The 23,499-nt window shown below is 43.5% G+C and overlaps 2 protein-coding genes across 2 annotated transcripts; both read left to right on the top strand.

The window, feature by feature from the left end:
- The first annotated feature begins 3,044 nt into the window (after positions 1-3,044).
- On the top strand, positions 3,045-6,840 carry LOC105881307 (carbonyl reductase [NADPH] 1). The gene is made up of 3 exons (XM_012782930.3): positions 3,045-3,452; positions 4,044-4,151; positions 5,731-6,840. The coding sequence occupies exons 1-3, from the start codon at positions 3,164-3,166 to the stop codon at positions 6,165-6,167; spliced, it is 834 nt and encodes a 277-aa protein (XP_012638384.2). The 5' UTR covers positions 3,045-3,163; the 3' UTR covers positions 6,168-6,840.
- A 7,532-nt stretch (positions 6,841-14,372) lies between these two features.
- On the top strand, positions 14,373-18,754 carry LOC105881308 (carbonyl reductase [NADPH] 1-like). Its single transcript, XM_020284764.2, has 3 exons — positions 14,373-14,813; positions 15,388-15,495; positions 18,017-18,754. Exons 1-3 carry the CDS (start codon positions 14,525-14,527, stop codon positions 18,451-18,453), a joined length of 834 nt encoding a protein of 277 aa, XP_020140353.2. The 5' UTR covers positions 14,373-14,524; the 3' UTR covers positions 18,454-18,754.
- The last annotated feature ends 4,745 nt before the right edge of the window (positions 18,755-23,499 follow it).

The following is a 23,499-nucleotide window of genomic DNA, read 5'->3' as shown; positions in this document are numbered from 1 at the left end:
TCTCTACTAAAAAATAGAAAGAAATTAAACGGACAACTAAAAATATATAGAAAAAATTAGCCGCACATGGTGGCGCATGCCTGTAGTCCCAGGTACTTGGGAGGCTGAAGCAGAAGGATTGCTTGAGCCCAGGAGTTTGAGGTTGCTGTGAGCTAGGCTGATGACACACAGCACTCTAACCCAGGCAACAGAGTGAGACTCTGCCAAAAAAAAAAATCTGTCCTTACCACTTTAGTGCCTGGCTTAATCTTCAACAGAATTAATTAAATTTGCTTGAGTTACATTAGCACTAAGCAGCTGAACTACAGTTGGTTCCAGGACTCAGAGCCCATGGTGTACTTTAGGAAGGCTTATTGAACATCCTAAATAAGGCTCAAATAGAAGAAAAGCAAGTGTCAAGTAGAGTTCTGTGAGCGTAGATAATTATGGACAAGGAAACACCCTGAGAGCTTAATAATTCATAATTTGACAATATTGTATTCCAACATCTTTTAATAGATACCATGGAACCATGTACTTTGGGAAAAATAAAATAATTGCCTTAAACCAGTGGATAGTAAAGATGTGAATTTATTCTACAAGCCAATAGATACAATAAAATCCTTTATCCATGTAGCAACCAATATGGTCTCAGACCTTTGTCACAACCAAGGCATGCCTTCCAACTAAGCCATCAGCAGTAATAACAGATTTAGGACCTCCATCCTCACTCTTTTATTTCTCAAATTGTTCAGAATGCAGACAAGATGCTATGTATGGGTCACCAGTCAAACACACCATCAGAATAAAGACCCAAATGTCACAGAGGAAAAAAATACAAAGCATTCATGTATAGCCTAATTCAAAGGCTTTAAATTATCATGCTTTTCAAAAATAAATTTTCAAAAAGTTGTCCATGGTAAAACCTGTCAGTTTTTCCTTGATAATTTTGCCCCTGCTCTTATGCTTATAAAGTCCTTTAACTCTACAGAAAATGTAAATTTTACTTATATTATCTCATAGTTCATGGTTTCAGTTATAAGTCACTTTTTTCTCTCTCTTTATAAATTTCTTAGTGTACATTCTAAGGTTTTTTGTTTTTCCAATCATCCTGCCCTTTCCCCAATACACATTTTGAATAATTATTTTCCCTATTAATTATTAATGTCACCTTTATTATATACTAAATTTTTATTAGCACATGATATTTGTATATTGTATTTTCTGGACATCTGTCAATTCTTATGTTGGTACCGGTACTAAAATTATAAACAAATCAAACTGAAAATCAGGCCTTTTGAAACTGCAGGAACCTCACTGTGTCCAAAATTGCCTGCACACCATGTGCTATCACTGAGTGGCTCTCTTACTGAATATAATACATCACACTTCCTTATGACACTGGCTCAGGCCAGCTGCAGACCTTTGACTGTCACAACTAAGAAAAATGTGGATGTGGAGAGAGGCCAACCAATGATAGACCAAACACACTAGGATAAGACAGAAAATCCAAAATGGATCTCTTAATTATCCTGAGTGCAAAAAAAGGAAAAATGTATATACTGTGTGACTCCATCTATGTAACATTTTTGAAATAACAAACATTTCTACACTTATCTGTAGAAATGGTGAACAGAGCAGTGGTTGACAGGAGACAGTTGGGTTGAGGAGCAAGAAAGAGGTATATATGTAGTGATGAAAGAGCAACAGGAGGGATCCTTCAGTTGATGGAAATGTTCTTTTGTCTGTAATGATGGAAACACAAACCTATACGTGATAAAATTATATAGAACAAATACACATACAAACAAGTACAAGTAAAACTGGGGAAATTTGAAGATGATTGGTGGACTGTATTCTTGTCGATATCCTTCTTGTGATACTGTACTTTTTGCAAATGTTCCTGTTCAGAGAAACTGGATAAAGTCTATGGAATCTCTGTACCATTTCTTACAATTGCATGTAAGTGAACAATAATCTCAATAAAAATTTCAGTTAAAAATTAGCAAGAGTCTTTCCCTGATTATCAACTTTTTTAAAGTAATTAATTGGAAACCTATCTTGAAATTACACCATAATTAGAAATAATGTAAAGCAGCGCTGTCCATAAGCACTCTCTGCAATGCTGGCAGTATCCTCTATCTCCAAGCCCAATACAGTGACGGCTAACACATGTAAACGTTGAGCACCTTAAATGTTGCTAGTGCAAATATTCAATTTTTAATTATTGTGATTAAGTTTTCATATAAATGACCACTTGGGACTGCTGCCATCCTATGGGACACCAAAGAAATGAAACTTGACTTTGTAGTCTTCTAATCCCTTGTTCTAAGTACTAAGGAAGAAAACTCATTTCCCACCACTCAACTAATTTATAGATTGAGGCTGGATCCATTTCTTCATTTTTAAAAAGCGGACAAGTAGATAAGTAGGTACATCCTGACATGTTAAGTGTAAAATGGGCTGTGAAGCTCCCTGACACCTGTACACTGCAAGACCCTGACAAAGAAGTCCCTGACACCTGTACACTGCAAGACCCTGACAAAGGTAAGTCTATGGCCCCTACAAGGATCCAGAGAGATAACCCTGTGATGACTTAGTAAACTTTGTTTCCTACGTTGTTGGAAAACCTGGCCAAGGATAAGCCAGCAGCTTTGCTTTCAGATACTAATGGGAGAAATCAACCTGTCATTTTCTTCCAGATTCTTCCACAACTTTACTTCCAAAGACTTCAGTTCCAACCATATATTTTTTAGACCAACTGAGAAAATGTCCATACAAATGCCCCATTTCTTTAAGCACAACAGTGATGGTTGAATAGTTGCAGGAACACAAAGAAAAACCATTAGAGAACCAGAGAAGCAGGGATAAGGGGTGAGTCGACACCTAGACAAGTGATCAATAGGAATGGTTCTTCACTGCCAGGCAGGCAGCCACCAACACCAAGTCTCAAGCCTCAGCTGCCAGTTTTGCAGAGCCAAGCAACATAGTTCTGCAGCTCAGGGAACGTTTCGGAAGCCCCGCCCACCCAGGGGCGGGTTTTGCGCCTGCGCGCTCAGCCGCGGGCTGCGGGCGCGCAACCGGCATCCTCTACGCTTGCGCGGGCGCTCACACGGTCTGCGTAGCTCCAGCGTCTCGGCCTCAAACCTTCTCCACGCAGGTGCCCCGCGAGCCCGGTTCAACCATGTCGTCCTGCAGCCGCGTGGCGCTGGTGACCGGCGCCAACAAGGGCATCGGCTTCGCCGTCGCGCGCGACCTGTGCCATCAGTTCTCCGGGGACGTGGTGCTCACGGCGCGGGACGTGGCGCGGGGCCAGGCGGCCGTGAAGCAGCTGCAGGCCGAGGGCCTGAGCCCGCGCTTCCACCAGCTGGACATCGACGACCCGCAGAGCATCCGCGCCCTGCGCGACTTCCTGCGCAAGGAGTACGGGGGCCTGGACGTGCTGGTCAACAACGCGGGCATCGCCTTCAAGGGTAAGGACTTGGCCTGCCAGGGTAAGGTGGCCTCCCAGAGAGCCTCCTGCCAAGGCGGGTGAACCTATCTGAGAAGCCCTGCGGTTCCCCTCCTACTTCTAGGTTCCTGAACCGGCTCCCAGGAGCGGGAGGGCGGGGAGCTCCCCAGAGAGCCAGAGTTCTTAGGGAGGCGAAGGGTCTTCCAGCCAAAGGGATCTTGGTGTTTCCCTGGCTAGGACTACTGGGGATCTTTTCCAAGTTTTCTAAAGTATTTTAAGGTCAGACCTTAGGGAAGTTGGATGAAGTTTTAACTGATTTTGAAATAAACAAGAAATTGCAAAAAATGGACATACTGAGATCCAGTATGTGCACCCTTCACCCACATGACCCCCTTGGTACCGTCCTTCAAAAGTACTATGTTGGAACGTCATCAAACCAGAAAATTTGACGTAGGCACAATACTGCAACTAAATGCAGACTTCAGATGTAAGTCAACAGAATTCATAGGCACTATTTGTGTGTGTGTGTGTGTGTGTGTGTGTGTGTGTCTTTCTATGGAATGTCACCCCATGGCTACTGTCCTTTAACTCTGTTCTCTTTCTTCCATAAAAGTTGCTGATACCACACCTTTCCATATTCAAGCAGAAGTGACCCTGAAAACAAACTTTTTTGGTACCCAAGATGTCTGCACAGAGTTACTCCCTCTGATAAAACCCCAAGGTGAGTGTGGTGGGAACAGCTCACCTGTCTGTGCCCCGGGACCCAGCCCTGCTGACTCCCTGTGCTGCGGGTGCACCTGCCTCCTTGCTTTGTCTCCAGCCTGCCAGGCACAGTTTTGCTGCAGGACTTTGTCCTTGCTTCTCCGGTGGCTCTCAGTGCTCTCTGTCCCGCTGGTCTTTGCTCACCTGGCTCTTCTTATCCTTCAGGTCTCAGCCTAGTGCTTCCTGAGAGGCTGTTTATTTGCTCTGTGCCCCTCACATGTTGCAGTGCGGTAGAATTTTTTCCTGCACCCTTTCTCTGCTCCATCAGATTGATCTTATTCAGGCTGGAGGAGCCTTCAATACCACCAATCCAGCAGGCCCTTCTAAAATGTGTCACCTGCCTAGAACACTCCCAGAGATGCTCCCACCCCCAATCTATAATAAAACAGACATTTCCAGAGGGTGCTCATTCTTCTCCCTAAATCATTTTGGCCACTGACCCCACTGTCCACCCACCAGGATCCTGCAGGTCACATGCCCTGCCCCCATATCATCACTGACCAAGGCCTAGCAGTTGTGCCCACAGAGTTTATCCTGAATCCACCTCATGCCAGCTCTACAACAGGCCCTCAGCTGTCATCCTGGACAATGGCAGACCCTTCCAAGGACCCTCCTTTCTTGGATCTTTTCCATTCCCAACATCCAACATGCTGTGCATGTGGTCAGTCTGCTCCCCCAAATCCTTCAAGTAATGGCATAGAAGATGAACCCACCCCTCAATACATAGCAATTAATACAAACAGCCACTTTTTAAAAATTTAAATACATTTAGGGTTTACAAGTGGTTTTTTTTGTTGCATGGTTCAATTGCATAGTGGAGATGTCTAGGTTTTTAATATACTGCTAACCTTAATACTGTACATTTTACCCAGTAGGGAATTTTTCATCTGGGAGCCTCCCACACTTCTTGTTCTGAGACTATAGTTTCCATTAAGTCACTTTGCATGATCATGCATACCCACTGCTTAACTCCCTCTTGTGGGAACAGGTAATATTTGATTCTTTGTTATTGCATTGCTTCACTTAAAATAATGGCCTCCAGTTCCATCCGAGGTGCTCAATAAGCCATTATGTCACTTTTTGGGTGACAGAGTAGTATTTGAAGGTGTATATACACACCATATTTTGTTTATCTAGTCTTTAGTTAGTGGGCACTTAGGTTGGTTCACTATGTTTACAATTGTGAATTGAAGTAGCCACTTCTGGCAAGATTAAAATGTGTGGCCTAGAGTTGAATACTTACGTGCATTCTTAACTCCTAACCTCTTTCCTCAACCTATCATCTGGAAAGTTGCATTACTTCTAACTAGGACCTCAGAGGGCAGCTCTTTCAAATGTCACCTGACTGCTCAGCCAAAATTTATTGCCAGGAATGGAGTTTACCATGCAACTACCACACCTTCCATACATAGTCCTCCTAGAATTCATATTGGTAATTGCCTTTCAAATGAGAATTTCCTGGTCCAAAATCCCAGCATATTTAGCAATCACTACTCTTGGGGACACCTTTCTGCATAATGATTTGTGGTGTATTTTAGGCAGAGTGGTGAATGTGTCTAGCACGGTGAGTCTCAGAGCCCTTAAAAACTGCAGCCCAGAGCTGCAGCAGAAGTTCCGCAGCGAGACCATCACGGAAGAGGAGCTGGTGGGGCTCATGAACAAGTTTGTGGAAGATACCAAGAAGGGAGTGCACCAGAAAGAGGGCTGGCCCAACACCGCATATGGAGTTTCAAAGATTGGCGTCACAGTCCTGTCAAGAATCCAGGCCAGGAAACTCAGTGAGCAGAGGAAAGGAGACAAAATCCTCCTGAATGCCTGCTGCCCAGGCTGGGTTAGAACCGACATGGCAGGACCCAAGGCCACGAAAAGTCCAGAAGAAGGAGCAGAGACCCCGGTGTACCTGGCCCTTTTGCCCCCAGATGCTGAGGGGCCTCACGGACAGTTCATATCAGAAAAAAAAGTTGAGCAGTGGTGAGCTGGACTCCATGTGCCAGTCCATCCATGTGCCTCATTTTGTACCCTGTCCTGATTTGACTCAGGACATTTACAATGTCAAAAATATTGCTATCCACACTTACACACACAAAAAAAAGCCGTAATATCTCTACCAAGTATTCACTAATGTACTACTAATGGGGTAGGCTACTCATTCCGTTGACTACTAATTCTATGAAGTCTTTTGATTTCCTTTGTGATGTAGGGAGAGAAAAGTGTGTAATTGCTCAAAATATTGAATGAATGTCAATAGATAAATAAATGGTTCAAGTACTCACATCTGCCAGTGGGTACCAAGAGAGCAGACAATATGTAAACCACGAGCACAGCTGGACTTGTCCCTTGGGCTTTCCAGAGACGTGGACAGTACCACAGAGGGAAAGGCAGCTGACTTGTTCTCTTTAAATAGCCAAAGTCATTCTGGGAAAACAACCAATTGCAGTATGTGAAACCTAAGTTGGGGCTTATATGAAACACCGGAGCATAAGAGAGAAACAAGAGTGTTGTTAAATTTCTCCAATGTAAATATGTTATGTAGCAATGAAGTGTCATGAGGTCAACAACATTAACATATGTTATATATGATGTAAAATATACACAGATGAACAGAGATTTGTGAAATATAACAATTTTAACAATTGTTGAGACTTAAAGGATGTATGGGTGTCTATTCTGTTCTTTCTACTTTTCTGTTTGTTGAAAGCTTTTAAAACATGAGGGAGAAGTTCCAAGCTCTGCCACCTTAGCTCATGAACTCAGGCAACATCACTGCATCTGACTGTGCCTCAGTTTCCTCCCCTGTCAAATGGGGATAATAGAGGACTGTGTGTATTGAGGTAAAGTGTTGAAAATGGTGCCTGCTGTCATGAGTTCCTGTAACCGGGCCTGACACTGTCCCCAGTGGGGATAGGGAACACGTGTTCACTGCCCAACACCCAGCTGGGCTCCAGTGGGCATCAGTAAGAGCCCACGCTTTTCTGTCCCTCCCATGGAATCGCTACGGGTTACGCAAGACCCCAACCCTCATGATTCCTTACTCTTCCCATGGTTTTCAGGCTTAGAGGAATAAAACATGATTGCCCCGTTAAAGCAAGGATGGGTCCCTTATGTTAAAGTGGGGTTAACTGTACAACTTGAGCCCTTCAACAGAGCTGTTCACTTCCTCCTAGTTATTGTACTTTTATAATCAGACACCAGAGCAACAACAATGTCTGGTCAAGACTGGTATCTCAAGTGCTGGTTTGGAAATGTATACTTGACTTGCAAAGATATTTTTCCTTTGGTACCCTAAAAATAACACCTAGCTTTAAGACATTTAAAGAAAGCATGATTCCAAATTCAAGGACCTCATTACCTCTGGGGTGTGGGAGGGAGGCTGTATTACTGAGGCTTGCTTTCTCATGCTGGGAGATAGGTGCATAGTTCTAAAATGAAATTTTCAGGAAAAGGCAAAATCATGACTCTCATACAGACTAAAAATAAACTTATATTTAAAAATGTGTTTTACAGATACGAGTAAACCAAGCAGATGTTATAACTGGTTCAGAGGGAAAGCTAAGAGGGTACAGATCTATATGGGAAAAAAAACCTAATGTTGAGCTGAATTGCAAGTGTTGACAAAACTGGTGTTTCCACAGAGGGGAGGAAGTCTAATCAGCACTAGACAGGGCAGCATTTGCATCCCTATCAGTTACCTAAAATGTAGAAAGAGAGGCAAAATATCTCTAAGAGCGAACAGGGCCATAGCCCTGTGCTACAACGCTCCCCTTGGAAACACCCTTCACTCTTGCAGAACCCTGGCAAAACCCCAACCCACGTCCTTACCCACCATGCTCAGCCTGCACCAGCAGCTAGACAGCCCCGGGGGAGGGATCACAGGAAGCCAACTGTGCTCTTTTATGTTACAAGTTCAATCACAAAGTGACCACAAATTCTATTATCCAATGCTGCCTTTTTCTCTAATAAATTGATTTTCCTTCTCTATAAAATCACTGTTGTGTCCTCTTATCTCCCAGGCTAGTCCCTCTCAATGATGGCCTCAAATCTGTTAGCCTTCAAAGAGATCCTTCAGAGAGAGCCATTCAACACACCTGCAACTAGACCTCCACTCTCTGCCTCCCCTTATGCTGCAAGAGAAGAGCTGTGCTCCTTCCCAGGCCACGCCCCACCTGAGTGCTCCATCCCTCCAGGGGCACCTCTAGCGTTTTGTTCTTGCCATTATTCGCTTTCTCTCCACCCAATCTTGCCTCTCTGAGATCACCATTGCATTACAGCATGCTTTCATATCTTTCTCCCGGCTTTTGAAACTGAGGAGTCCAGTCATACAAAGTAGGTTCTCTGACTGCCACGGAATTACATTAGCAATCAATTAGCAGCAAGATAGCTAGAAAATCTCCAAATGCTTAAAACCTTAAAAAATACAGTTCTGAACACCTGGATCAAAAAGACATTAAAAGTGTCAACAGAAAAGAATCCAAACTCTATAATGAAGACATATTCTGAGCCAAATGTGTGTGACCACGGCTTGGAGACTCACTCCCAAGAAGCCTTGAGCAAGTGGTCCCACCATACCACAGTTGGGTTAAACTGTACCACTGTTGAGTAACAGCTGGTTTTATATACTTTAGAGAGACAGGAATTGTTACTGCCTCCATGAGTAAACTCCAGTTATCCCTATATGTTTTTAATTAATAATCCTCTCCCTTAACTACTGGACATTTTGAGTTGTTTCCCAGAAATGGTGGATTTTTTGCAAGACAAAGGAGCTGAGATTCTGAAGGCCCCTGGGCATTTTCCTGATGCCAATATTCACCATCCCCCACAACCTGCCCCCAAAGCACCTGTCTCTTGTTAGTTACACCACTTGCCCTGAAGCCAAGCGGCCCCTCTATTAAAAGGGCATTACCCTCATTAGCCAGAGGGGCAGATTCGAGGCTTTTGAAACTATTCTCCCAACAAGTCTGTCATATGAAATATTCCTTTCTTCCTTGGCAAGCCTCAATTGTCTCAATAATTGGATCTTTGAGCAACAAGCAACTAGATCTATGCTGAAACCCCCGCCCCAGTTTCAACAACAGAATTACATGTAAAATGATCAATCAATCCATGGAAGGTGTACATGGCCTTGGCCCAAAGCAGAACATCTCTAAGTGGGGACTTACAGGTTATAGGAGGGTTTGAAGATTCTCTGATTCTTTGAGCCATTGAAGAAATGACGCTTTGCCCAAAGGCTTGGAATGTTTTAGGATAAAGATGTCTGTTAATCAGATAAAAGCCTTGGGACACTTACCAGACATCTGCAAAACTCAAGTGACCTGTTAACTACATTGATGGCCTGCATGTGTGCTTTAAGCTTGTCCCACATGGCCTTAGGCCTGTTAATGATTTAGTATCTTATTATTACAGAGAATAACTCCAGAATGGAGGGGGCAGAGCTAGTCTGACTTCCCTTCTCCTCATGGCCAACAACTCAGCTTGAAGGTTTCTCTGGGGTCCCCTGGGCCAAGAGGGGAACATTCAGTCATGTGGGGGACTTATGATTTTATTCTCTTTCATAATTCCCCCCTTTTGGCTAAGATCTGCCAGAGGCAGCATCAATGGCCAAACTTTACTTTGTCCCATCATTGCCTGAGTAGAGTGTCTACCTGCCCTGGGTCCACCTAGGAACTCAATAGACCCCTGTGTCCAAAGGACTTTGAGGCAAAAAGCTTACAGCCAATTAAATGTTCTGGGCCACACGGGAATGGAGATGGACAGGCACTCATCAACCTTTAAAAGCTCTTTGGCAACTATGTGCAAAACACAAAAGCCGAAAGCAAGGTTACAAACTTATCTGTAAGCGTTGAGCTGTTGTACTCCTGCATTTGGCTATAGACTTATAGCAATTTCTTATGTAAAACATAAGCACAGTTAACCATTTAAGATAAGAAATTTAGAGACTTTTGTTATATAGCAGTTTTTTTGCAATTACTGTAGTAATTTGTTTTCATGTTGCTGAAAATTTCTTATATATATATTTGTATAAACCCCATAGCTGGGAACAGCTATACCCACAAAGCTCTGTCACCATGTAGCTTGATATCCTCTCTGTAAGTATCATTTAAGTATTTGGGAAGCAAGAAATTCTTTATGGTTGGGATGCATGCCTGCACCATGTGGCCCTAAAAGGCAAAGTTTCTCACGTAGTAGCTGTTTGAGCATCTGTGTGTCTGTCCTTAATCTGGAGAGTAGGGACTCATTTTGTAAGCATAATACAAGGGCCACTCAGTCTATAAGACCAGGCTGGCTAAGGAGAAGCCATTTGGCTTCCAGTACCCTCTCGGCTTGTTCCGTCTTAAAAGTTTAATTAACTTCCTGCCTGCTTACACAGCTGGGTCACAAGATTAGAAAACCACCTTGAGGAAGAACAGAGAGTCGGAATAGGCCAACCACAGACTGCTGAGGACAAGACCCACCAGACCTGACGTGGCCCGATTACAAGACAGGGGATGAACACAGAACATAAAATAACGACACAGACACACAAGGACATGACATAACTCAAGCACCCAATACACCGATCACTTTACTTTTATACCCCCCAGACCCAAGGTTAGTTCCTTGTACGTGAGCATCTGAGCATAGCAGTGATAACTTTCAATTCCGGAGTTGTTTCACAAGGGAACAATGGTCCCATGATCTCAGACCTCAAAACAGTTACTTAAGGCACTGGACATAGCTCAAAAGCCAAGGCCGAGATAAGCAACAGAGCAATGCAGCCATCAGAAGAACTTCCTGTTCTCTTTCCCAGCTGGCGACTCTCCCCAGTCAACTACTGGCCTCCACCGTGGAGCCTGTCTTAGGTTGCCCCTCCCTTGAGGACTCTTACCCATCATTGACTACCAACCATCACACGGGGCCCGCCGTGTGGGAGCTAGGCAACATTTGCTTATGTGCAGAAACTCAAGCTCTTACATGTCATGAGGCAGCAACCGTGTCTGAAGAAAATGCTGACTACCGCTGCACCATGCAGCACACGTACATTACAGGCTACAGTGAATGACTAGTATAAGGCATAACACCAGAATTGGTCCCCAACAAGACCACCTAGTGTTTGCTGATAACTGGCCAGCAAGTCATGATGACGAGCACAATGCTTGCTGTCTGGCACCAGCCCACTTTACCCCTTCCCTTCATAAGCTGCTAGTAATCAGAGGAGATGAGATGGAGACAATAGTCCACTGTCTCCTCTGCCTTCTGGCACTTGGATAAATCCCTCTCTGTCACCAGCACTCACCCCTCATGTCTGGTTCTCAGGATGTGGGCAGCTAAACCTGCATTCACCAATGCGACAACCTGTCATAAACCAGAGGAACTTAGAGAGACTTGACAACTAAACATAAGCTATTCTGGAGGGGATCCTGGACTAGAAATGGATATTAGGGTAAAAGCTAGGGGAATCTGAATAAAGTGTAGAGGTTAGTTAATAATATTCTATATTGGTTTTTAGTTGTGACAAATGTACCACAGTACTAAAATGCTAGTAATAGGAGGAACTGGTCTAGGCACGGTGGCTTATAGCTGTAGTCCCAGCTCTAATGAGGCTGAGGCAGGAGGATCACCTGAGCCTCAGAGTTTGAGGTTGCAGTAAGCTATGATGACAACACTGCACTCTAGCCTGGGCGACAAAGCTAGAACTGTCTCTAAAAAACAAAACAAAAAAAGCCAACAAAAACTACAGACTCTCAGCACAAATGATTTCATCTACTCCTGCTCCCCTACATTAAAAGACTTAAACACTAAAATAGCTTCTAATAGCTCAAGGCTACATCCCTAGGATGACCCTGCCCCCCTTAAAGAACTTTCCTCAGAATGTTCAAGGCTACCATAAAAAAATTTTGTTTGTTATAGTTAACATCTGACAATAGGCCCCTGACCACCTTTTCCTAAAGCATTTACTAAAAAGAGCTTACAGTTGAGAATTCTTTCTTTGTCCCTGTGGGATTTCCAGGTTTCTGTCACAGTTTAGGAGTAGTCTTCTCAGGACCTGGAATCCATTGCCCTGAAATGGAATCAGCAGAAATGTTAGCCTTGCATTCTTTATAGTGGGAAGATAGAATCCTAACTTGCTGGCTGCCAGCTAACAGACACAGCTGCCTGATCAGCATCCACACTGGCTAACCCTGCTGTCATTTTTCATTTCCCTCACTCTGCTCAACCCCCACTGTTCCCTTTCCTGAGCTTTCATTCTAACTTTAAAATGCACAGTCAACCTTGTACAAGTGAGAGTTGAGTTTCCTTCATGCTGGACCCTCTTCCTATAGCACTAGCACATTATTGATTGAAATCTTTTTCTATATATTTTTAGTTGGCCAATTAATTTATTTCTATTTTTAGTAGAGACTAAAAGGTCTTCACTGAAGACCAGCCTGAGCAAGAGTGAGACCCTATCTCTACAAAAAATAGAAAAAGTAGCTGGACTGGGTGGTGCACGCCTGTAGTCCAGCTACACGGGAGTCTGAGCCAGGAGGACCAATTGAGCTCAGTTTGAGGTTACAGCGCACTATGCTGGCTCCAGTCCACACAGAGAGACCCTGTTTCAAAAAAAAAGAAAATAATTATTTAGTGTACATTATAAGGTATTTTGTTTTTGTTTTTTTTCCTTGAGACAGGCTCCCTCTGTCACTCAGGCTGGAGTACAATGGCCCCAGTGGCCCAGCCATTGCTCACTGTAACTCAAATTCCTGAACTCAAGTTATCCTCCTGACTCAGCCTCCCAAGTAGCTTGGACTACAGGCATATGCCACCATGCCCATATACTTTTTTTTTTAAGTTTAATAGAGATGGGGTCTCACTATGTTGCTCAGGCTGGTCTCAAACACCTGACCTCAAGCAATCCTCCCACCTTGGCCTCCCAAAGTGCTGAGATTATAGGCATGTGCCACCATGACTGACATAAGGGTTTTTTTTTTTTTTTTTCCAGTTATTATACCCTTTCTAAAGTACCAATTCTGGAATAATTCTCTCCTCTATTAATTGTTGATGTTACCTTTTTCATATACTAAATTCTTATTAATACACGATATTTTGTATGTTACCTTTCTTGGAACATCCTGCCCAGTGGACCTGTCAATTCTTGTGTTGGGAGCAATACTAAAAGGATAAATAAATCAAAGTGAAAATCGTGATTCATGGCCTTGTTACAATTTGCCTTTTGAAACTACAAGAAACTCACCCTGTCCAAAGTTCCCTGTACAGTTGAAAATAAACAAAGCCGAGTTCTTTCTCTAATTATTAACTTTTCTAAAGCAACTGATTGGAAACCTACCTTGAAATTACAACATAATTGGATTTTACTTAAATTCATGGTGTCCAAGAGAACTTCCTGCAATGATGGAAATATCCTGTATCTGCACTGCCCAATTCAGTGACCACTAACACATGTGAACAGTGAGCACCTGAAAGGTGGCCGGTGGAACTAAAAAACTGAAATTTTAAATGTATTAATTCTGATTTATGTAAATCTGCATTTAAATGGCCACTGTGGCTACTGGCCACCTATGGAAAACACAGAAATGAAACTTGACCTTATAACCTTCTACTCTCTTGTCCTAAGCAGTAAGAAAGAAAACTCATTTCTCATCACCGAAATAATTTAAAAACTTTCTGAGGCTGGACCCATTTCTTCGTTTACAAATGGGGATAGAAGACACATCCTGACATGTTACTTTGAGTGTAAAATATGTCGGGGAAGCCCTCTGTCACCTGTGCATTGCAGGACCCGGATACAGGTAAGACGATGGCCCCATAGTGTCCAGAGAGGTAACCCTGTGATGAGTTAGTAAATGTTTCCCACGTTATTGGAAAACCTGGCCAAGGATAAGCGGGCGGCTTTGCTTTCATATACTAAGGGGAGAAATCAGCCTGTCATTTTCTTCCAGATTCGCCCACAACTAGCTCCAAAGACTTCAAATGTGCATGGTTGAATAGTTGCAGGAACACCAAGAGACACCCTTAGAAACCAGAGAAGGAGGGATAAGGGATTTAGGCACGTGGTCAATGGAAATGATTTATCTCTGTTAGGCGGGCAGTGACCTGCACCAACCAGCCACTGTCTTCAGGTTGCTGGTCCGGAAAAGCCCTGTCACGGGGTTCTCCTTGGCGTCCTCTGCTCTGTGGAGGTCTGGGGAGGTTCCAAGAGCTCCAGTGGCAGGGGCGGATCCTGCGCCTGAGCGGGCATCCTGCCTGTGTACACCTGGCACCCTCCACACTCGCTCAGACTCTCACACGCGCCGTGCAGCTCGGAGACCTCAGCCGGACCCCTTCTCCGTACAGGTGCCCCGCGCGCCCCACCGGGCCATGTCGTCCTGCAGCCGCGTGGCGCTGGTGACCGGCGCCAACAAGGGCATCGGCTTCGCCGTCGCGCGCGACCTGTGCCGCCAGTTCTCCGGGGACGTGGTGCTCACGGCGCGGGACGCGGCGCGGGGCCTGGCGGCCGTGCAGCAGCTGCAGGCCGAGGGCCTGAGCCCGCGCTTCCACCAGCTGGACATCGACGACCCGCAGAGCATCCGCGCCCTGCGCGACTTCCTGCGCAGGGAGTACGGGGGGCTCAACGTGTTGGTCAACAACGCGGGCATCGCCTTCCAAAGTAAGGGGATGGCATGCTCAGAGGGGAGGTGGCTTCCGGGAGAGCCTCCTGCCAGGGTGGGCATACCTAACAGAGAAGCCCTGAGGGTCCCCCCGGCACGTGGAGGGCCCAGAACAGGCTCCCAGGAGCAGAAGGAGGGCGGGGATCTGCCCAGAGAGCCAGAGTTCTCAGGGAGAAGGAGGGTCTTCCAGCCAGAGGGATCTTGGTGTTTCCCTGGCTGGAACTACTGGGGATCTTTTCCAGGTTCTCTAAAGTATGTAGAGATCAGACTTTAGGGAAGCTGGATGAAGTTTTAACTGATTTTGAAATAAACAAGAAATCGCAAAACATGGATACACTGAGATCTGGTATGTGTACTCTTCAGCCCTCACCCCCAGTGGTATCATCTTTCAAAAATACTGCCTGGAACATTCTCAAACCAGGAAATTTGATGTGGGCACAATACTGTAACTAGACGCAGACTCCTGACCCAAGTCATCAGGATTCACAGGCACTATTTTGTGTGTGTGTCATTCTATGGAATGTCACCCCATGGCTACTGTCCTTTAACTCTGTTCTCTTTCTCCCCTAAAAGATGCTGATACTGCACCCTTCCATATTCAAGCAGAAGTGACCATGAAAACAAACTTTTTTGGTACCAGAGATGTCTGCACAGAGTTACTCCCTCTGATAAAACCCCAAGGTGAGTGTGGTGGGAACAGCTCACCTGTCTGTGCCCCGGGACCCAGCCCTGCTGACTCCCCGTGCTGCGGGTACACCTGCCTCCTTGCTTTGTCTCCAGCCTGCCAGGCACAGTTTTGCTGCAGGACTTTGTCCTCACTTCTCCGGTGGCTCTGGGTGCTCTCTGTCCTGCTGGTCTTTGCTCACCTGGCTCTTTCTCATCCTTCAGGTCTCAGCCCAGTGTGTCCTCAGAGAGGTTATTTATTTGCTCTGTCCCCCTCACATGCTGCAGTGCAGTAGGATGTCATCCTGCACCCTTTCTCTGCTTCATCAGACTGATCTTATTCAGGCTGGTGGAGCCTTCACTGCCACCAATCCAGCAGGCCCTTCTAAAATGTGTCACCTGCCTAGAACACTCCTAGAGATGCTCCCGCCCCCGATCTATAATAAAACAGACATTTCCAGAGGGTGCTCATCCTTCTCCCTAAATCATCTTGGCCACCAACCCCACTGTCCACCCACCAGGATCCTGCAGGTCACCATGCCCTTTCCCCATATCATCACTGACCAGGGCCTAGCAGTTGTGCCCACGGAGTTTGTCCTGAATCCACCTCATGCCAGCTCTATAACAGGCCCTCAGCTATCATCCTGCACAACTGCATACCCTCCTAAGGACCCTCCTTTCTTGAGTCTTTTCCATTCTCTGCATCCTGCATACTGTCTGCATGGCAGTCCCCTCCCCTGAGATCCTTTAGAAGCAAAGTCCAAGCCCACAGCATGGTTTATAAGGATGTTCAGAATCTGCCGCTGCCTAGCTTCAAGCTCGTGTTAACTCCCCTTCATCGTGCTCGGTGTTCTGGACTTGACCGCCATATGTGTTTGATTGTAAACTACTGTAGTGCTTACCCCAAGTTAATGAGACTTGAGGTGAATCCACTCATTAAAAACGCAGCAATTAATACAGGTAGACACTTTTTTAAAAAAAATAGATTTAGGGGGTACAAGAGGTTTTTTGTTACATGGCAGAATAGCATAGTGGAGGAGTCTAGGCTTTTAATATATTAACCTGACTAGTGTATATTGTACACAAAGAGTAATTTTTCATCTCGCAGTCCCCATTCCCCTCATTCAGACTCTGCTATATCCACTAAGTCGCTCTGCATGGCCATGCATACCCATTGCTTAGCTCTCACTTGTGAGAACATATTGTATTTGGTTCCTTGTTACTTCACTTAGAATAATGGTCTCCTATTCCATTCAAGTTGCTGCAGAACACATTATTTCATTCCTTTTCATTGCAGAGTAATATTCCAGGGCATATAAATAAATATGTTATGTATTCTTTATCTCATCATCAGTTGGTGGGCACTTAGGTGGTTCCATATCTTTGCAGTTGTAAATTGAAGAAGCCACCTTTAGAAAGATTAAAGTGTATGGCCCAGAGTTGAGTATTCCCATGGACTTTCACCTCCTAACCTGCTTCCTCGTCCTGTCTTCCTGGAATATGGAACTATGTCTAAGACTCAGCTTCATTAGAACCTCTAAGGGCAGCTCTTCCAAATGTCACCTGACTGCTCTCCTCAGCTAAAATTTAAAGGCTAGGATGGAGTTTATTATGCAACTACTGTTGGAAGATAGGCTAGGAGATGTGAGAAGTTTCAGTTTTGCAGGGCTTTGCCTTGAAGGAATCTGTGGACATGTTAGTTCACAAAATAGAAACTGCTTCCAATAAGGGGACATTGTCAGATGATGTTTGCAAAGCAACGTTTCTTCTTTGCTTCCAGCTAGCGCCTTGAGCTTTTTTGCAAAGCAGAAGCTTGGTTTGGGTCCTTGGTGGAGAATCTTATTAAAATGTCTGCCCAGCAGATAACATGCAGTTGGAACCATCCTAGTCTTCAAGGCTAGTCCCACTTCACTCCTGACTACATGTCTCTGGGTTTAGAAGACATATATTACAGTAGTACACAGATTCAGTGTTCTCATCTTATACATTTTATCTTTAATTGGTATGCTCAGCTAGGTCTGTTTCTAACTTAGAGATTAACAAGCTTATCTTGGGAAAATTGTGTAACCATCTATTATTGTAGACAGAATTAGGTAAGGTTCCCTTGGAAATCTCAAAAAATGAACGGTATACGTAATTCTCTAACAAAAGATAACTATTTGCTGTACCAATAAATACTGATGTGGGACTTCACTGGGGGGGTGTGGTCTCAGCCTGTGGGAATGCTGATGACCCCTGACTCCCCCATCTTTTAAACTGCACATTGTCTCTGTCTCAGTCATTTCTACATCTAACATATATCATTTCTTTATTTTCTATTATTTCCAAATCCCTTGCAATGATCCTGCCTTGGGAGCTGTTTGGGCTAGGAGAATAGCCAACTCTCAGCAAACTATCACATCTCTATGCATTGTCCTCTGAGAATTCATCCTGCTGATGGTCTTTCATAGGAAAACTTTATAGTCCAAAATCACAGCAAATTTGGTCATCACCATTCTGGTGCATTCCTTTCTACATAATGATTTGTGGTGTATTGTAGGGAGAGTGGTGAATGTGTCTAGCAGGATGTCTTTTAAAGCCCTTAAAAACTGCAGCCCAGAGCTGCAGGAGAAGTTCCGCAGCGAGACCATCACGGAGGAGGAGCTGGTGGGGCTCATGAACAAGTTTGTGGAAGACACCAAGAAGGGAGTGCACCAGAAAGAGGGCTGGCCCACCAACGCATATGGAGTTTCAAAGATTGGCGTCACAGTCCTGTCAAGAATCCAGGCCAGGAAACTCAGTGAGCAGAGGAAAGGAGACAAAATCCTCCTGAATGCCTGCTGCCCAGGCTGGGTTAGAACCGACATGGCAGGACCCAAGGCCACGAAAAGTCCAGAAGAAGGAGCAGAGACCCCGGTGTACCTGGCCCTTTTGCCCCCGGATGCTGAGGGGCCTCATGGACAGTTCGTATCAGAAAAAAATGTTGAGCAGTGGTGAGCTGGACTCTCTGCTCCATCTGTGGAACCCGTTTTGTACCCTATCCTGATTTGACCCAAAGGAAATTTACAATGTCAAAAATATTCCTATCCATTAAAAAAAATCAAATCAAAACATCCCTCCCAGGTACTCACTAATAAAGTACTCACTACGAATGGAGTAAGCTACTCATGCAATTGAGTACTAATTCTACTTTTAGGTTTTTGTAATTTCCTTTGTGATGTAGGGAGAGGAAAACATGTGATGGTTGAAAATAATGAATGAATGTCAATAGATGAATAAATGATTCTCTATAAATGTCCATGTGTGCAGATTGTTAACCTACTGATCTAGCGCTTTCTCACCTGTGTAGTCAACCTAAAAGTTAGTTTAAGGGAAGGAACAGTTTAACTCAGGGGTCAGCAAACCCAGAGAGTAAAGAAGGAGCCCGACAGTGAATGTCCTCCGCTGTGTGAGGCACAGAGTCTGTTTCAAGTGCTCACCTCTGCCACTGGGTAACAGGAAAGCAGACAACGTGTCCACCACGAGCACAGCTGGACTTGCCCCTTGGGCTTTAGGGAGACGTGGACAGGACCACAGAGGGAAAGGCAGCTGACTTGGTCTCTTTAAGGAGCCAAAGTCATTGCAGAAAAACAACCAACGGCAGTGTGTGAAACGTGAATGGGTGATTGTATGAAACATGAAAGAGACATGAAAGACTGAGACGAGAGAACTGTTAAATCTCCTTGATGTAAATATGATATTCATGTAGGCATGAAGTGACACGAGGTCCACAACATTAACATACCTTAGTAAAGTATATACACAGAGATGAACCGATAAGTGAAATATAACAATATTAACAATTGTTGAGACCTGATGGATGTATGGGTGTCTATTTTACTGTTCTTTCCACTTTTCTGTTTGTTGAAAGCTTTCAAAGCATGAGGGAGAAGTTCCAAGCTCTGCCACCTTAGCTCATGAACTCAGGCAACATCACTGCATCTTATTGTGCCTCAGTTTCCTGCACTGTCAAATGGGGATAATAGAGGACTGTGTGTATTGAGGTAAAGTGTTGAAAATGGTGCCTGCTCCCGAGTTCCTGTAAGCGTCCTGACCCTGTCCCCTGTGGCGATGAGGAACACGTGTTCGCCGCCCAACACCCAGGTGTGCTTCAGTGGGCATCAGTAAGTGCCCACGCCTTTCTGTCCCTCCCATGGAATCGCTACGGGTTGCACAAGACCCCAACCCTCATGATTCCTCACTCTTCCCATGATTTTCAGGCTTAGAGAAATGAAACGTGATCGCCCATTAAAGCAAGAATGGGGCCCTTATGTTAAAGTGGGGTTTACTGCACAAGTTTAGCCCTTCAGTAGAGCTGTTCACATCCTCCTAGTTATTGTGTTTTTATAGTCAGACACCAGAACAACAACAATGTCTGGTCAAGACTGTGGTATCTCAAGTGCTAGTTTGGAAATGTATACTTGAATTGCAAAGATATTTATCCACTAGTACCTTAAAAAAATACCTAGCTTTAAGGCATTTAAAGAAAGCAGGATTCCAAACTCAAGGACCTGGTTACTCTGGAGTGGGGGAGGGGAGGCTGTATGGCTAAGGCTTTCTTTCTTATGCTGGGAGATAGGTACGTGGTGCTAAATGAAAATTTTGGGGAAAATGCAAAATGATGGCGGTCATACAGATATAAAAATAATGTTATGTTGAAAATGTATTTTACTCATATGATAGGAGGCAACCAGGTGGATGTTGTAACTGGTTCAAAGGAAAAGCTAAAAGGGCATAGATTTATATGGGGAAAAAATTAGCAGTCCAACAGATTCTCATTCTGGGTCTACCTAAACCTTTCTGCTCACTCATAAACAAAGCCTTCCAAGTTTTACCCAGCTCCTGGGGACGAGAGGCAAAAAGCCATGGCAGCCTTTTTCTCAGTCCAGCAGCAAAGACCCATCCACCTTGTCTCAGAGCAGCAGCAGCAGCAGCAGCCCAGCACCTGCAGACCTCTGCCACCTCACCCTCACGGGCTTTTTTGGCATAATGGTCCCTCATGCCATACAATATTTGCTGCTCACTGAACATAGCCAATATTTTTTAGAAAGCCCACTCACCCCCCATAGATTGTGTTACTTTCTCCCACACCCATTTATATCTGCAACTGTAGCATCTTGATCTCTACCGCAGGGGTTCTTTATCTGAAGAAGGGGAACCTTCTGATTGCTTAACCCCTGTTCAGATGGTCCCAGAACTAGGTATCTACCCCTCAAACAGAATTGTTGGAGACTCCCATAAAAAGTCCAGGTTGGACATTGTTTGTGCAGTTCAAACAGGAAAGTCTTGAATATATAAACTATAATAGATCTAACTTCACCCTCAGAGGCCACCTCCTACTGCAGAGGAAAATGTGCTTAAGCTCCATGCGTGCACTCGAGCTTGCCAATAGGCTATGGACAAAGGGTTATCACATACGCTGAGGACAGGCACACATCAAGAAACAAGAACAGTTCTTGGTTCTCTTAATGTGATGTATCATGCTAATTAATTTGTGTGTGTCAAAGCAGCCTTGTATCCCTGGAATGCATCCCACCTGATCATGGTGAATGATCTTTTTAATGTGTTACTGAATTGAGCTTGCTAGTGTTTTGTTGAGAATTTTTTGCATCTATCTATGTTCATGATAGAACATGATATTGGCCTGTAGTTTTCTTTTTTTGTTGTGTCCTTGTCTTGTTTTGCTATCAGGGTAATGTTGGCCTGGTAGAATGAATTTGGAAGTATTCCCTCCTCTTCCATTTTGTTGAAGAGCTGGAGTAGAATTTAAATGTTTGTTAGAATTCAGCAGTGAAGCCATTAGATCCTGGGATTTTCTTTGATGGGAGACCTTTTACTACAGCTTTAATTTCTTTACTTGTTACTGGTTTGTTGAGGTTTCTGTTTCTTCATGGCTCAATATGGGTGGTTGTATGTGTCCAGGAAATCACTCATTTTTTCTAGGGTTTCCAATTGGTTGCTTTATAGTTCATAGTAGCCTATAGATTCTTTGTATTTCTGTGGTCTCACTATGTCTCCTTTTATGTTCCTGGTTTTATTTTGTTCCTGGCCTTCTCTCTTTTTTTCTTAGTGTAGTTAAAGGTTTGGTAATTTATGTTTAATCTTTAAAAAAAATCGACTTTTCATTTCATTGATCTTCTGTATTATTTTTAGTCTTAATTTCATGTAGACCCACTCTAATCCTTATTCTTTCCTTCTAATTTTGGTTTTGGAATGATTTTGCTTTTCTAATTTTTTGAGGTGCATTGTTTGGTTGTTCACTTGAAGTCTTTCTGCTTTTTTGATACAGGCATTTGTTGCTATAAACTTCCTTCTTGGTACTGACTGCTTTTGCTATATCCCATAGATTGTGGTATGTTGTATTTCCATTTTCATTTGTTTCAAGAAATTTTTTAATTTCCCTCTTAAGTTCTTCGTTGGCCCATTGGTCAGTCATTCAGAAGCTTACTAATTAATTTCCATGTGTTCCTGTAGTTTCCAAGTTTCCTCCAACTATTGATTTCTAGATTGATTCCATTGTGGTCATAAAAGATACTGGCTATGATTCCTACTTTTTTTTATTTTGTTCAGATTTGCTCTGTGGCCTTAGATGTGGTCTATTCTGGAGTATGTTCCCTGAGCCGATGCAAAGAATATACACAAGTATATTCCACAGCACTTAGGCGGAATGTTCTTTAAGTGTTACAAATGGCCTATGAGATCCAGTAGTGTAGTTTAATTTTGATGTTTTTTCATCTATTTTCTGTCTGGACCATCTGTTCATTAGTAAGAGTGCGGTTTTAAAGTCCCCTGATGTTACTGTATTGCAGTCTATCCCTTTAAAAAGGAGAGATTGATGTTCCGTTATTAATGTTCCATTTATATAATACAGATTCAGTGTTGGGTTTATAGAAGTTTGTAATTGTCATATCCTCTTGCTAAATTGGCTGCTTTATCATTATATAGTGACCTCTTTGTCTCTTTTTACAGTCTTTGATTTGTAATCTATTTTATCTAAGTATAGCTACTCATGCATTTTTTTGGTTTCCAGTTGCATGGAATATCTTTCTCCCCCCTGCCCCCCATTTTCAGTATATGTGTTTTTATAGGTAAAGTGTGTTTCTTCACCTATATGGGCAGCTTATAGTTGGGTCTCATTTCTTCTTCTGTTCAGCCACTCTATGCCTGTTAGTTGGAGAACTAAATCCACTTACATTCAGTATTACTATTGATAAGTAAGGACTTACTACTGCCATTCATTGCTGGTTTTCAAGTTGTTTTGCAACTCTTCTCTTCCCTTCTTACTGTCTTCCATGGTGGTTAAGGGATTCTCTGTTAGTATGTTTTAATTTGTTGCTTTTTATTTAGTGAATCTATTATAGGTTTTTATGTTGTGGTTACTTACAAAAAACACCTTATAGATATAAAAGTTATTTTATTTTTTATTTGTTTTAATTTAAATAGAGTTAGGGGGTACAAGTATTTGTTACATGGCTGAATTGCATAGTAGAAAAGTCTAGGCTTTTAATATACCCATCACCTGAATAGTGTATATTATGCCCAAATAGGTAATATTTCATCCCATAGCCCCCCACACCCTCCCCATGCTGAGTCTCCAATGTTCATGAAGTCACTCTGTATGACCATGCACATCCATTGCTTAACTCCCAATTGTAAGTGAAACATGTGGCATTTGGTTCTTTGTTCCTGGGTTACTTCACTTGGAATAATGGCCTCCAATTCCATCCAAGTTGCCGCAAAAACATATTCCATTCTTTTTAATGGCTGAGTAGTATTCCATCATATATATATATATATATATATATATATATATACACACACACATACACACACACACACCACACCCCACATTTTCTTTATCTAGTTATCAGTTGGTAGGCACTTAGGTTGTCTCTCTCTCTCTCTCTCTCTCTCTATATATATATATATACACACACACACACACACATACACACACACACACACACACACACCACACACCACATTTTCTTTATTTAGTTATCA

This window comes from Microcebus murinus, chromosome 1 (genome assembly GCF_040939455.1).
Source record: "Microcebus murinus isolate Inina chromosome 1, M.murinus_Inina_mat1.0, whole genome shotgun sequence".
Lineage (NCBI taxonomy): Eukaryota > Metazoa > Chordata > Mammalia > Primates > Cheirogaleidae > Microcebus > Microcebus murinus.
This window is presented reverse-complemented; position numbering and strand designations above follow the sequence as displayed.